This window comes from Fulmarus glacialis, unplaced genomic scaffold, assembly GCF_000690835.1.
Source record: "Fulmarus glacialis isolate BGI_N327 unplaced genomic scaffold, ASM69083v1 scaffold41587, whole genome shotgun sequence".
Classification (NCBI taxonomy): domain Eukaryota; kingdom Metazoa; phylum Chordata; class Aves; order Procellariiformes; family Procellariidae; genus Fulmarus; species Fulmarus glacialis.
The window spans coordinates 15,590-28,717 of record NW_009225866.1 but is presented as its reverse complement, the minus strand read 5'-3'; the positions used below and the strand labels follow the sequence as shown (position 1 = coordinate 28,717).

The 13,128-nt window shown below is 38.8% G+C and overlaps 1 protein-coding gene across 1 annotated transcript in view; it reads right to left on the bottom strand.

Annotated features, from left to right (window-relative positions):
• LOC104080282 (FGGY carbohydrate kinase domain-containing protein-like) overlaps nt 1-12,359 on the bottom strand; it is a gene marked incomplete at its 5' end in the record, with an annotated part of 46,604 nt that extends 34,245 nt beyond the window's left edge. Inside the window, 4 exons of the mRNA XM_009582620.1 lie at nt 1,820-1,894; nt 3,580-3,727; nt 8,786-8,847; nt 12,252-12,359. Of these exons, the coding sequence (XP_009580915.1) occupies nt 1,820-1,894; nt 3,580-3,727; nt 8,786-8,847; nt 12,252-12,359 (393 nt within the window). The remainder of the gene's footprint in view (nt 1-1,819; nt 1,895-3,579; nt 3,728-8,785; nt 8,848-12,251) is intronic.
• Between the last annotated feature and the right edge of the window lie 769 nt (nt 12,360-13,128).

Sequence of the window (13,128 nt, the reverse complement as noted above, 5' to 3'; positions counted from 1 at the left end):
GCTGAAAAGAAAACTAGAGATTAACATTCTGTGGGCAGGCCTACACTTTTTACAAGATTTTTACTTAGGTTTAAAGTCTATCTTGCACCCATTGAAGATAGCTAATGGTACAGGATTGGGACTGTCCTGAACGAGAACTGTTTCCTTCAACAAAAGTGAAGCTAAAATTGGGAGTGACGGAGCATGGGAGGAAAATTAAATTTCCTAGGTGTCACATTAGCAGTTAGTAAATATATCAAGTCAAAACCAAGTCTGCTCTGTCTACTTTTTAGTTACTGTTTCAATAGCATTTTAAGAATTTCCATTAACTTACAATGAAAACTACGGTATGGCCTTTTTATATGAAATCTCACGATCAGCGCAATTAGCTATCAAAAAGACATGCAGATGCTGAATTTAGTGTTCAACACCGTATTTGAGTTTTACAATAAAATTTGAGTTGTACCATCTAATGAGATAATAGGTGACTTTCCCAGGATTTCCAGCAGAGAATGTTTCCACTTCGTTAGCACAATATAATAACAGAGCACCTGTTCGATACTGGAAAGTTTCTTTCAGGAGGCAGTATCAGTCGCTGGCATTGTTTAAACTCTCCTAAACATTCTTATTTAAATGGTGGGATTATACTGAAGCATCAGGTATAGCCAAGCTACATTCATCTTAAAAAAGGATCAAAACTCACAACAATGAATTCCAGGCTGGGGTTAAGTTCTCGTTACTTGCTGAAGAGGGAGGGTTAACACATAAGATGTACAATTCACAGTAAATTTACAGCAGCCGCCCACCCTCTATATCCCAGATGGCTGACCCAGCCTAGCAAAGTTGTTGTTTAACCAGTAGAGGAGTTTGGAAGTTTTCCAACTGAACAGAGTTTTGTCAGGAAAACTCCCCAATTCATCAAACTGTTAATGTTTTGCAAAAACACCTCAAGTTCAACAAACTTTTTTTAAAAAAAAAAAAAAAATCACAAGAAAGATGTCAAAGAAATGCCGATTTCAGTCACCAAATGCCTGGGGATAGCATGCCCCATTGAAAATACCCTGCACCAGGGTTTCAAAACAACTTCTTTGACCCAGGTTTTCACTTCAAAATAGAACTTCTTGGGAACTGGAAATCCTGGGTTCCAGAGAAAATTAGGGCAGAAACAAAAGTATTCTAATAAAATAACCCATCTCTGCATGTTAGCAAACAGTGAAGACATTTTCATAAAGATGGTCCCTCTGTCGGCTTTTACAGGAACACAGCCATGGTTGGAAATGCTACGCACGAGGCAACTGCTTGCCTTGCAGCAGGGAAACCAAGGGAGGAATGAGATCTGGTCTCTTCAGTCTGTAGCATTACAAACTGAATCACGGACCCACTCCGACTTGCTGCGGTATAGAGTTCTGACTCATCTAACAGGCAAGCAGGGGAAATCCATGGATTTAGGAACAATCTGAAGCTGAGACATTTTAGGGGAGTGCAAGTTCCTTCATACAATTGCCAAAGCTTTTTTTTTTTCCACTCTCTCAGCTTCCCTCTAGACACTGCCCCATATAGTATCAGCCTCTTTCCTCACATCTGCACTAGAGGCAAAAGCTCCATTTACAGAATTGCCATAAGGAGAAAACTTTTTAGGGGAACATTCTCTCCACAGTTTGTTGATTATCCTACAGCAGGGAGTAGTCACCGATGTGGGTAAACAATATCTTGCTCCTTTAAGAAGTCCATTAAGTGAATTCATCTATTATTAGAAATCTGTTTAGCAGAAGGGAATGATCAGTCTGCCACAGAACATGAGACAATTCATTTATTCTTTTATGCACTTAAAATGGCTTACAGCAATGGCTTGAATCGTGGCCAAGTAGATAAGGGCAAGTTCATCCAGACCCCGGGACAACGTTAGTCCAACAACCTGTGCAAAGATCAAAAAGAAAACGTACAAATCCAGCTAAAGTAAAACTCTATTATTTTCTACGGTTTCTTGTTGTAACAAGTTTTAAGTGCTAATTCTAAGCCCTACTTTTGTGAGCTGTACACATAATGTTATGTTAAACATGTTATTCCTGATCTGGGGAAGAACCACATAAATTGTGCAAAGAAATAAAGAACAAACAGCATATTGTATGGGATTAGAGACAGATTAACTGTGACAGTTTTATGTTATGACTCAGATATTGCTCGTGAATGTATTTAATGTAATAATATGAAAACGCTATTACATAAAAATAACCTTTTAAAAGCATTTCTCCCCCTCCCTTCCAAGCACCCTAACACTGAAACACAATTAATAATTAAAGACTATATCTTAACCTCCTTTACTCTGACATAAATCAATACTGCACTGTAGTTACTCTGGATTAATATCAGCATAGGCAAGACCTGAACGCAGCCATAATTGTGGCAGAAAAATGTGTTGCTATTACCACTATTTGCATACAGCCATCACACCAAGGAAATTCTGATTCTGCTGCAGCATATAATTATTTCATAAAATAATACAGGTATTATAGGGTCCAAAAATATATAAGCCATCTATTTTTTTTTTATGTTTCCCTCGTTTGTGGTTTAAAACGTGTTGCAGTGCTTACGCCTACCCTTTCCAATCTCAACCTCAAATACAGCAGATTTTGGTGTTGGTGAGTAGCTTGAGATGCTCACTTCAAGGACAATATGCCATTTCAAAGTACATTTTTGCATTAATCACCAGGTATTTTGATATCGAATTATACCCTTATGATATTCTTCTGTTACAGTTCTGCACAGTAACATCCTGGCTTGTGACCTAGCTGATCTACCACCATGAAGTTCAGTGAAGAGAAACATCCAAACATTTAAAGATGGGCTGAAAAATCTCCCCAGCAGAGATTCTCTGGTGAGCTTCCAAACGCTGCTCTTTCTGGTCCCAGATTGCAATGCTCTGAAAATTTCTTTGTATAGAACACAATGTTTCAATCCCTTTAAGTTCCAAAAGTAGCCATTTTAAAACCACAAGCCAGAATCAGATCAGGTTTACCTTTGAACAAAGATGTATGAAGCACCACGGTTGTGTATTTTCAATCATGAGAGCATCTATGCCCATTTTTAACAATAAGCAGAGGAGCTTTTCAGTTTCTGTTGAAATTTACTACCCAACAACTCTAATATAGCATATTTACTGAACATTTATCTGTTTAAATCAAGCAATTTCTCCTCAGAATACTTCATTCCTTTCCCAGATAGGCATATCCAAATTTGTGTTGAAATTCATTGCAACAGATATGCAAAATTCATTAGACAGGTGAGTTAACAACAGCAAGCGCTGCTGGTCAGTGCTGTGAAACGTGATTCCTGGTAAAGATACTGGGACACACACAACACTCCTCATATTTTTAGAAAATAAATGTAGTGATACCCCAACTACAACAATCTCTAGTTTTCTACTGAAACATTAGCACACTTCGAAATGCAGCAAGAAACCCAAATCCTATGGGATAGTTTAAATAGCTAAGGAGGAGTACACTCAAAATTGAAAAAAATGCTCCTTCCAAGATTTTTTTTTTTTTTTTTTTTTTTTTTTACCCTGTATTGACCTTTTTGCAAAGACAGGCTGTTTCTTACCATGCCCTTTAGTGTCAGATCTGTTAAGGGAGATCTGTTACCATGGAAATCTGGCCAAACATGTAAATCAACAGTGAGGAAACCCACAGGCAAAGATTTCTTAATCAAATCCAGGTGACTGTTCAAGTATGTATATATACTGTGAGCACTAGAAGAAAAACAAGTTGGAAAAAGAGTGGGGGAGGTTATTCATCAAACATAAATCATTTGTACCACCATCAAATGCAGAAAACCCACCAAAGAATGCCAAATCCCAAATTTAAAACAAAGGGGGAGAAAGGCAAAAACGCCTGCTTGCGGAGCCCATGGCATTGCAGGGTGCGGGCAGTGGGGACATCCATTCAACAGGCCATCTGAATTCCTCAACCCCACAGGACGAGGGGAGATAATGGCAGTTTGTGATCTTGAGTTTGTACATTGACTCCTAGAGGTCCCAGATGAGCCAGAGTTGTCTGATATTTTGGGAGCTGATGATGCTTGTCTCTAAGAGAAAGGTGCTGACATTGTGAAAGAGAAAGCTAGAGAAGAGAAAGCTGAGAGAGAGGAATAAAGAGGATTCCAGACAGAAATGAAAATCAAATTCCTTTACAAATATTTAAAAATTTCTCTGATTAATCAATAGCACTGGACTTACAGCTTTCCTTTTTTAAGCCATAATTATTTCAATGTGTGCTATGATTAAAATGCAGCACTGAGGGTGGAGGAGAGAAAGCAAGTGGCTGCTATTTTAGGGAGGAGCCGAACATGGGCCTAAATATGATTGTATCTAAGTTCAGATACTACACCCAACTCCACAATATCCAACAGACTTTTTCCTGGACCAAGAGTAATCTTAGGACTAATGGTGAATTCTTCAGTGCTTTGGCTTGCAATGACTCTAGTGACATTCCATTTAAAAAATGTTGCAATTATTTTTTCAAATGCTCATACTACCATAAACAGATTCATATATATTTTTCAACTCCTTGGAAATCTCCAAGTGGGGCATTTAATTCTAGACATGTGGGTCAATAATAGCATCTAACCCTAATTACAATTGATTAGTCATTGTCTCATCCACTGTAGACCCAAACAGTGATATTCATTTAGCCTCTACATGTATATTCAATCATGCACTAATGAGATCCCTAAGGGAATTTGGCATATGCTTTACTAGTTTGACTTCTGACCTGCTAGCAGCTGTATATTTATACTTTGCATTCAACCATTCAGCTGCATGTTTTTTCAATTATACCTTACCATGTGTATGCTATCAGAGGATATCATTCAAAATGAAGTACACTTGGAAGACATTAAAATAACTAATTCACATCATTATTCACGTACTTTAAAATGTACTTTATGTGTCTTCCTGGACCTGAATTATGATAATTTTGAGGTCACAATCATTTTTCCCCCCTTGTTGTAAAAGTGGCCCTATTTTCTACATCCCTAAAGACTGCACTATAAGCAGTACATGCTAAGGACAAAGTCATTTTATTTCCAGTCTAAATCATGGCTTGACTGTTGGGAAGGAAAAGAAAGGAAAGCTTCATTCAACCACAGACCTACCAGACATCTCAGCTTCTATCTGTTCTCCGTGTTGCTTGATTACTCTCTCAAGGATTAGCCATTCGTGCAACTCTGACAGAACACAAGGACTGTACAAAAGAGGCTGAAGTTCAGCCAAATATGCTTAAGACCCACATAACCTTGGAATTACACTTTTTTCCCCACACCTTTTACTTTTTTTTCCCCTACATATAGATATGGGTTCAAGGCTCTACATTTGGACTGAGTGACTGGCAAAATCCTTCAAACACTTGGCAGTTCCAGTTTCTACCAAGTTTGTGTTATAGGTACTATTACACCATCAGCTCTCTGGAGTGTTTTCTATTCAATTCTATGAGAAGGTATCAGTAGCAGCTGGATCTGACCTGCAGAGTTGAGCACAAGCTATTGCTGTTACAAAGGAACTATGTTGAAAGTGGAGAATAAGAAATCAATGCAAGTTTGCCGAGGGTTATGTTCATATTAGGGACATAACTTCAGAAAGCAACAAGAGGTTGGTATTTAATCTGTTCAGGAATCCTGGAAGATGCCAGCAGGTATATTTCAGGAAAAAATCTAAAAATTTTAGATTTCTAAATCTAAAAAAAAGGGCTTTAAAACATCTAGAGGTACATGAACTGCCAAATATGATTACTATGTTCTGCTTGAAAGATCCCAGAACTGCTGATAGATAATGTGTGTGTCACTTCACCACTTTTTTTCCAGGAGCTACCTTTTTAGATGGGGAAATGGCATTGAGAAGTGAAGGAAAGGAAATTCTGTCCTACAACATAGCGCTTCACAAAGCGCCAAAGGGCATATAATCTTTGCTGTCAAACAGTTAGAAACTGTGATTCTAGGAAACAGAAGTATTTAAACATTAAAGCATAAATGACCTTTTTTTTTTTTTTTTTTTTTATTTCCTACTATAGCCTACTTATACTGGATTTTACCGTATCAGTAATGGCTAGGTTATTACTAATTGGGTTAGTAATACCTACACAATATATAGATCGAAGACCAAATGTTCTATCTACAAAGCAATTTCTGCATGAAAGAAACCAAGTTTTGTTGTTGCTCACAGAGTATGCCAATTAGTTAGACCAAATGCTAAATTTACAGCTGTCCAGACAATCCTCATGTAATTCAACCCTCTCCACTTCCAGTAAAAGAAGGGAAAAGAGAACATGGGAATAGTACTGGGAGGGTTGCACAAGACTGGTCTTCAGCACAAGTGGTCAGTAGGAGCTGGTTTCTGGCAAGTCTGTCTAAGCCGCTTGCGCCCTAACAAATCACCACAAATGACTGAAACAAGTGATAAATGCAGCTTGCAAACTCTTGCTCCTGGTATAGGCAAAGGAACAGAAGTCTGCACAGTGAAGCTTCTGAGATCAGCTGCTCAGCAGACAGTTTGCCATTGCTGAACCTACTTATTAGCAGTGTTGGGAGCCTGGGAGAAAAGACAGACAGGCTTGGGAAGGCAGAAGTAGGTGATAGGCAGCAGCAAGTAAGAGGTACAGATTTGTGACCTCAGATGTTGTTTTTTAATGATCCAGACATGCATGTGCTTTTTGTCACTACAAAACCAGCCTAATTCTCCAGTGTTGCACATAGCATGGGAAGTAAAGGTAATATGCAATTGCACACCTACGTGTGGAATTCTTATTTTGTTTTCTTCCAATGACCATTTGCAATGGCTGAACAGATATAAATTCCTACACTCACTCAGAGAATATACTAAACACAATAAAGCAGATTCTCTGAAATACTCTGATGAGATTTCCAGGCAAATAATTTACCATCATCACCAACAATCCCCCAAAACAAGACACTATGCCCATATTAAGTACATGACTTAATGTAAGTAAACACATAATCCAAAGTTTGGGCCAACACTGTTCACTAAAAAAATGCCTTGCACTTGTATAGCTACTGCTACTAGTCCTTATGATAAGGCTGAAACTTGTGTTCCATGTATAGAAAGAAATGAAGAAAAAAGGAGAAAAATTTAGTTCAAATTGCGAAGTTCCTGATTTTTGTTTGTTCAAATTAAATTCTTTATATTTAATGAATATTTGAGAAGGACAGGGAGAAAGGGGATAGGGGGAATTAGTAAGAGACTTGTTTACTAAATTTATAGCTATCCAAACATTTCATTAGGAGACTAATATTTGGAAAGCATTATAAAAATACCATTGAGCGAATTAACTTCATAAAATATTACAATCCTGTTTATAAAATATTATAACCCTTTTTATCAATGCTATCCTCCACACTTCTGCTAACTGCAGGGGACTCAAATCCAAAGTTATGACACCATACACTCAGATAACATGGAATTCTATTCCTGATATTCTGTATTTGGTGTCCTATTCACATCACAGCCCAAGCTTTTTGCACTATGAAATTAGTTGTGGTCAGTCAGTTCAGTATCAGACCTAGTATAGACAAGCAGGCTACTCATTTTTCCAACACAAAAAAAAAGGTTTATCCTGGCATTATAGACTAAACTAATTGTCTTACGCTTGTGCCTCATATGGGGGCATCGGAAAAATGGCCTGGAAGCCAAAATTTTGGAAAAAAAAACCCAGATCAGTCCTTACTCCAAACATACACAGATGCATTTATTTCCTGATTTCCCTTTTTAAAGAACAACAAAGAGAATTCTAGGAAGCATGAATCTATTTCATACTGAATAAAGTCCAAGACATTTCTGGGAATCCTGGTCAAGTTCTTAACAAACAAGTAAGGCACTGGACACTACAAAGCATGAATGGTTCATCTAGAGAAACCAGGTAGCTTTATCCGCCAGGGAGGACTGAAAATAGCTGTATAACTACATGCGCTTAACACATCTATCAGGACTGACTCTTGCCTTTTAGACAAGTGATAAACTGAAGATAAAATGCCAAGTTTGCTGTTCTTTTCTTTAATCCAAGGAGGACAAAGAAATTAAAAGAGAATCAAATTTTCATCCAATGTGCCTAACTGTTCAGCTAAGATCTCTCTGGGAGTGATGTGAACCATCTTAAAAGGAATCCAAATGAAAATAGCTTGAGAAAGTCCAGATCTGACAGAAGTGTCTGGACTGTCTTCATTCACTTCTAAAGCAGACCAAACTAAAATTCCACATCGCACACAGCCTCCTGCTCAGGGAATCCTGGAGTTACCTCCAATTCACTCCTACGTCTTAAGTTTTGTCTGAAAACTCATCCTGGGTTTCTCTGTTGTATTTCTGCTGCCATGCAGGAGTTTTTCATACAGTGGCTATACCTTCCTTTAGATGACTGTTCCAAAAATATTGAATAATACATTCCTAATTAAGCTATATCTCATCCTTGGAGCTTCATAGTGTCACCTACAAATTAAGACACATCATTAGCCCAAGGCATAAAGATCTGCTGAACAGGGCTGATGCTATGGTATCGAGAAATACCCTGTGCTGGATATAAAAGAAGTTGAAAAGCAGAAAATTAATGTCACCACTTAGATACGCCGAAGGCATGTGAGGGGAGTTTAAAGCTTTCATCTTTGAGCAATCACCTGGCCAGCCTTTGTAAATACTTCCAACCCACTATCAGACTGTTAATTCCCCTGTTTCAGAATAAGGATACAGCAGTGCAGAGTATCATCAATTTGTAAGGCAGGTATGTGATAAAGGAATAAGAACAGTGACCTGGCTGCAGCTTTTGACTGTAATTCTGGGAAGGCGACATGACCTCGGACCACATGATCTATCTGAAAAAGAGGAAAGCAACATTTTTGGGATGATTACATCTTAAAAATTCGGTCCCGGAAAAGGGTAATGCAGTGTCATAACTCTAAAAAGACAAGAGAGCTTCTAAATTACTCATGAGGTGTTAAGTCCTAGTCCTAGTAAAACCAATGGCAAAACTCCCACTGACATTACTGGATTCAGGATTTGGCTTAAAAACAGCAAGAAAAAACAACCAACGCTGCACCAAAAATAGGCAAAATGCTAAGCACGCAGCTCCTCAGTCAGAAGAGCAAGCTGAAAGGATGACTTTTTCCCTGTCCAACACTACCTGAGAGCATATCCTCTAGTCTCTCTCATTCTACTGCATGCATACCCTCATTGGAATTCTATCAGAAGCATCTTCTTGGCCCAAATTCCTACATCTTTCTATATCCACTGTTATAATAAAACTCAAGGTGTGTTGTCATCCTGATAGATGCTCCATATGTTCATTGCAGGAAACAAAATATATACCCTGACAAGCAATTATTGCTATAAAAAAAGATCAATATAAGCTCTGTCTTATACTGAATTTATAAATCAGCTTGTCCTTTCACTCTAGAGTGGCTACCATTATTCACAAAACAAAGTATCAGGTAGAATAACATGGGCTTTTAAATCAATAATTCAGCAGGTTTTGTGGCCTCTTGATAATATCCCATCAGAGGTGACAGTAAAAGCTAAGGAAGCAAAACTAGAGCTACTCAAGAGCACTGAGCGTATTTGGCAATACCTATTGGCAACAAAACACATTAGGTATTTAATTTTTAACAGTATGAGTCTAGTCCTTAACCAGTGTAGGAAAACATACAATGAAGCGTACCCATCTGAACATAGCAATAAAAATAATGCATGCCTGTTTTTTCTGAGATTTGCATCAAAGACAAAACTCAAACATGTGCACGCATTAGAAACAAAACTCAGGCCTGAATTTTGCAATCTTGCATAATCTCTTTAGAACACAGAAGCAGCTCATAAATTCAGAATTAAATCTATAAATAAATATCACATCTACATGTGTGATATGAAAGTACTTCACAAAAAAAAGTTACTGAAGTTATGAATTTAGATATTTAAATGTCCTTAATTCAAGACATGGCCACATGAGGGTTGCATCTAGAAACCCTTTTCTGCTATTCTTTATTTTACAGTTTGTAATGATGTCATGCCATCCTTTGTCTCTGTTGTGCAGTATCTTCCTTCCTATCAATTTTGAAAATCCAGTGCAAAAGCTCATCTAATAGACAAACAAGCTTTTTCAAAACAAGCTGAGTTCTTAATTCTTCATTTGGACTCTATCTGAACCAATTTTCAAAATCCAACAGACTTTTTCGCAGCTGTATCAATAAAAAATTAATTAAGAGATTTTTAAAGGGAAGTGTATCAGTTTTACTTTTAAGAAGTTCAACAGGCTGTTCAAATTTCATGAGAAGAATTCACCTTTGGGCATAGATCGAGCAATGAAAAGAATCCCAAAACATGTCCATTTTTTTGTTTTCAGACAGCTTGAAGTATGAGAAAGCAGGGTCTTAAAAAGACTACAGCTTTAAAATTACAAAGATAATGAATGCAACCTATCCTCCACACTAGTGTGTACATACACTGTTTCCTCCTATGGCTCCCTTTGTGTTTTCAGTACACACAACCTCAAGAAAAACACGAGATACTCTAAGAAAGTTTTAGTAAGATAGCTTCCCTAATATACCTAACAGTATTTACAGCTGAGTTTTGCTACAGGTCCTAACAAGACCACACATTTTTTCCAGCAATTTCTCTAATGACTCAGGAACATCTTGCTCTCTGGTATTAGAATGGAAAGGATTTTTAAAATAATCTTTCTGAAATGCGCTAACAACTGTCATGGTACGTTTTAAGTTGAGCCAGCCAACAGAAAACACTGACTTGCTGTATCCTCTCTAGAGCTTAGTTAAGTGTCTTGACCCGCTTTGGATTAAGCACATAGAGACTTCTCCTCTCAAAAGCGTTCTTACAAAGAAATGCAGAAGAGTTGCCATTTTCCGTTTAAAGTGGTGGTGTTACGAGCAGTAATTTAATTTTACTTCTGCTAGTAGCAGTGACCTATAAAATGGGACACTTTGGTCCTAGTCCCAGCTTGACCTGAAAAATTTGAAGCACACACATCCCACCTGCTGCAAGGGCAGTTTAGCCACGAGGCTAAGGATGGGTTGGAGATGGGATGGGAAGCAGAGGCTGCAGGAGAGGAAGAGGAATGACTTTTCCACTGAAGCTGTGACACTGTTCAGAGAGGAATGTCAGATTCACGTGGCCAAAGAGAGAGCACAGGAGGGAACACCAATTCATAGCTCAGCGCTTAGGGTGTGTCTGGGCTTCCTGATGCAGGATTATTTCTGTTTCTTGTTCGGTGACTGTTTCATATGGAATGCATAAATGCAGCGATGCCCCAATCTGCTACTTCCTGGACATGTACTCCGATCACTAGGCTTTTAAAAAGGTGGGTGGTGCTAGGTCTGAGTAAGACAGCAATTACACCTGCAATTTGTGAAAGGCCAAACCCACCTGTATGTTTGCCGAGCTTACAGAGGATACCCACAGGACTGGGCCCCCCTCCTGTAGTTTCTCAAGAGTTTCTTGGCACCTCACCCCTAAGGGCAGTCAGTATTTCTACCGACTGAGCAGGGAGACACACAGTGAACTTCAGAAGCTTCCAAGGTTAAGCAGCCACTGAGGTCTTGCTGACACGTTTGGACTCAAACAGCTGAAGTCTGCCTAAATACTGTTTTATACATTTAGCCTTTCTTTAAATATGACCTCAGTGTTTTAGTTCTGAATGCCACCCTGTAAGTAAGAAAACTCATTTTTAGAGGATCCAGTCTGGTTTTAATTTGTAATAACCTAATATAGTCAGACTCTTTGCACTCAAGGAAAGAATTGAGGTGACAATGTATGCCGTATCTATCTAAACAGGATAACATGTTAACATATTATTATTCTGTCCATACAATACATCTTTCATTTATGCCTATCAATGAGCACAATTGTTCTGTATAACACAGTATGTATAATTTTCTTTATCTCAAAGTCTATCTCAGCCTCCTGCTAAAGTAAAGAATGAATGCCTATTTGCCTGTAAAATAATAACAATAATCATCACTGTCATCACAAAAGGAAGACAGGCCCTTAGTACTCTGCCCCATATATAATCCCCTATCAGTATGCAAATGAACAGTTTGTAAGACACACAACAATCAACTACTTATTTATTGCTTTGAGCAGCATGGTATCTCCTATGATCTTACGGAGATGTTTCAGGCAGAGCTCTGGCTGAATTGACAGTGAAACTATCCTGAATGACAGCAGTTATAGCAGACCTCCCATCTTGGAGTCCAGGACTCCAAACACTTACCAGTTTTCCTGTAGCACTTTGACCTCCTTCATTCAACCACAATCCAGGTACCATTGCAGAGAAATAAGGTCCCCAAACACCAGGCACAAAAATGGGTCTTTCACTGACCTGGAAAAGCAGGAGAAAGCTCTGGTGAATCAAACTACCTGCCAAAGTAGGTAATTCACAACTAATGTCTGGCAGCTATCAGAGTCCAATACTGAAATGATTCCTGCTCCTCCACTGGAGTTACCAGCGTGAGTGGAGATGTACAGGTAGAGATTTCCTCTAAGGAGAATGTAGAGAAATATGTCCCCCATTTGCATAATTTTTAGATGAGATGACACAGCTGCAGCTACTGATTGCACAACCGCCCCCACTGACTCCCATTTACAGAACAGCTGGGTCTGGCCATGCAGAAAGTAAGAAATTTCAAGAACAGGAGCTGTGTTTTACAGGGAGAGAGAAACTGCCCTGTTTCTCCAGAAAAACACCTTACTTAGAATGAACAGTTGGATACAACGCTCTGCTTGACTGTCATCAGAAAATACAGCCAATGTAATTGGCAACCGGTGTTTACAGAGCACTCCTCCTGTATGTCTTCAGAATTAAGAATTGAGGGGTAATCCTGCTGACAGAGGACAGCAAGGTCCCCTGTGATCTGCCATCGGCTCCCGAGGCTTGCAGTGGAACCCCAAGCGCCAGTGCTCTCTCAGCGCTGTCAGAAGAGTTAGATGCCTTGGGTAGAAGCTGCAAACCTGGGCTTGAGTTAGCCAACGGGAAACTTTTGTCTGGGTAAACATAGATCCTGCCCCTTACTTAGGCTTAGCTTTACGCAAACCACTCCTTCCTTCACACCTGTAAACCCGTTCAACAAGGCAGATATCTAAGCACTACC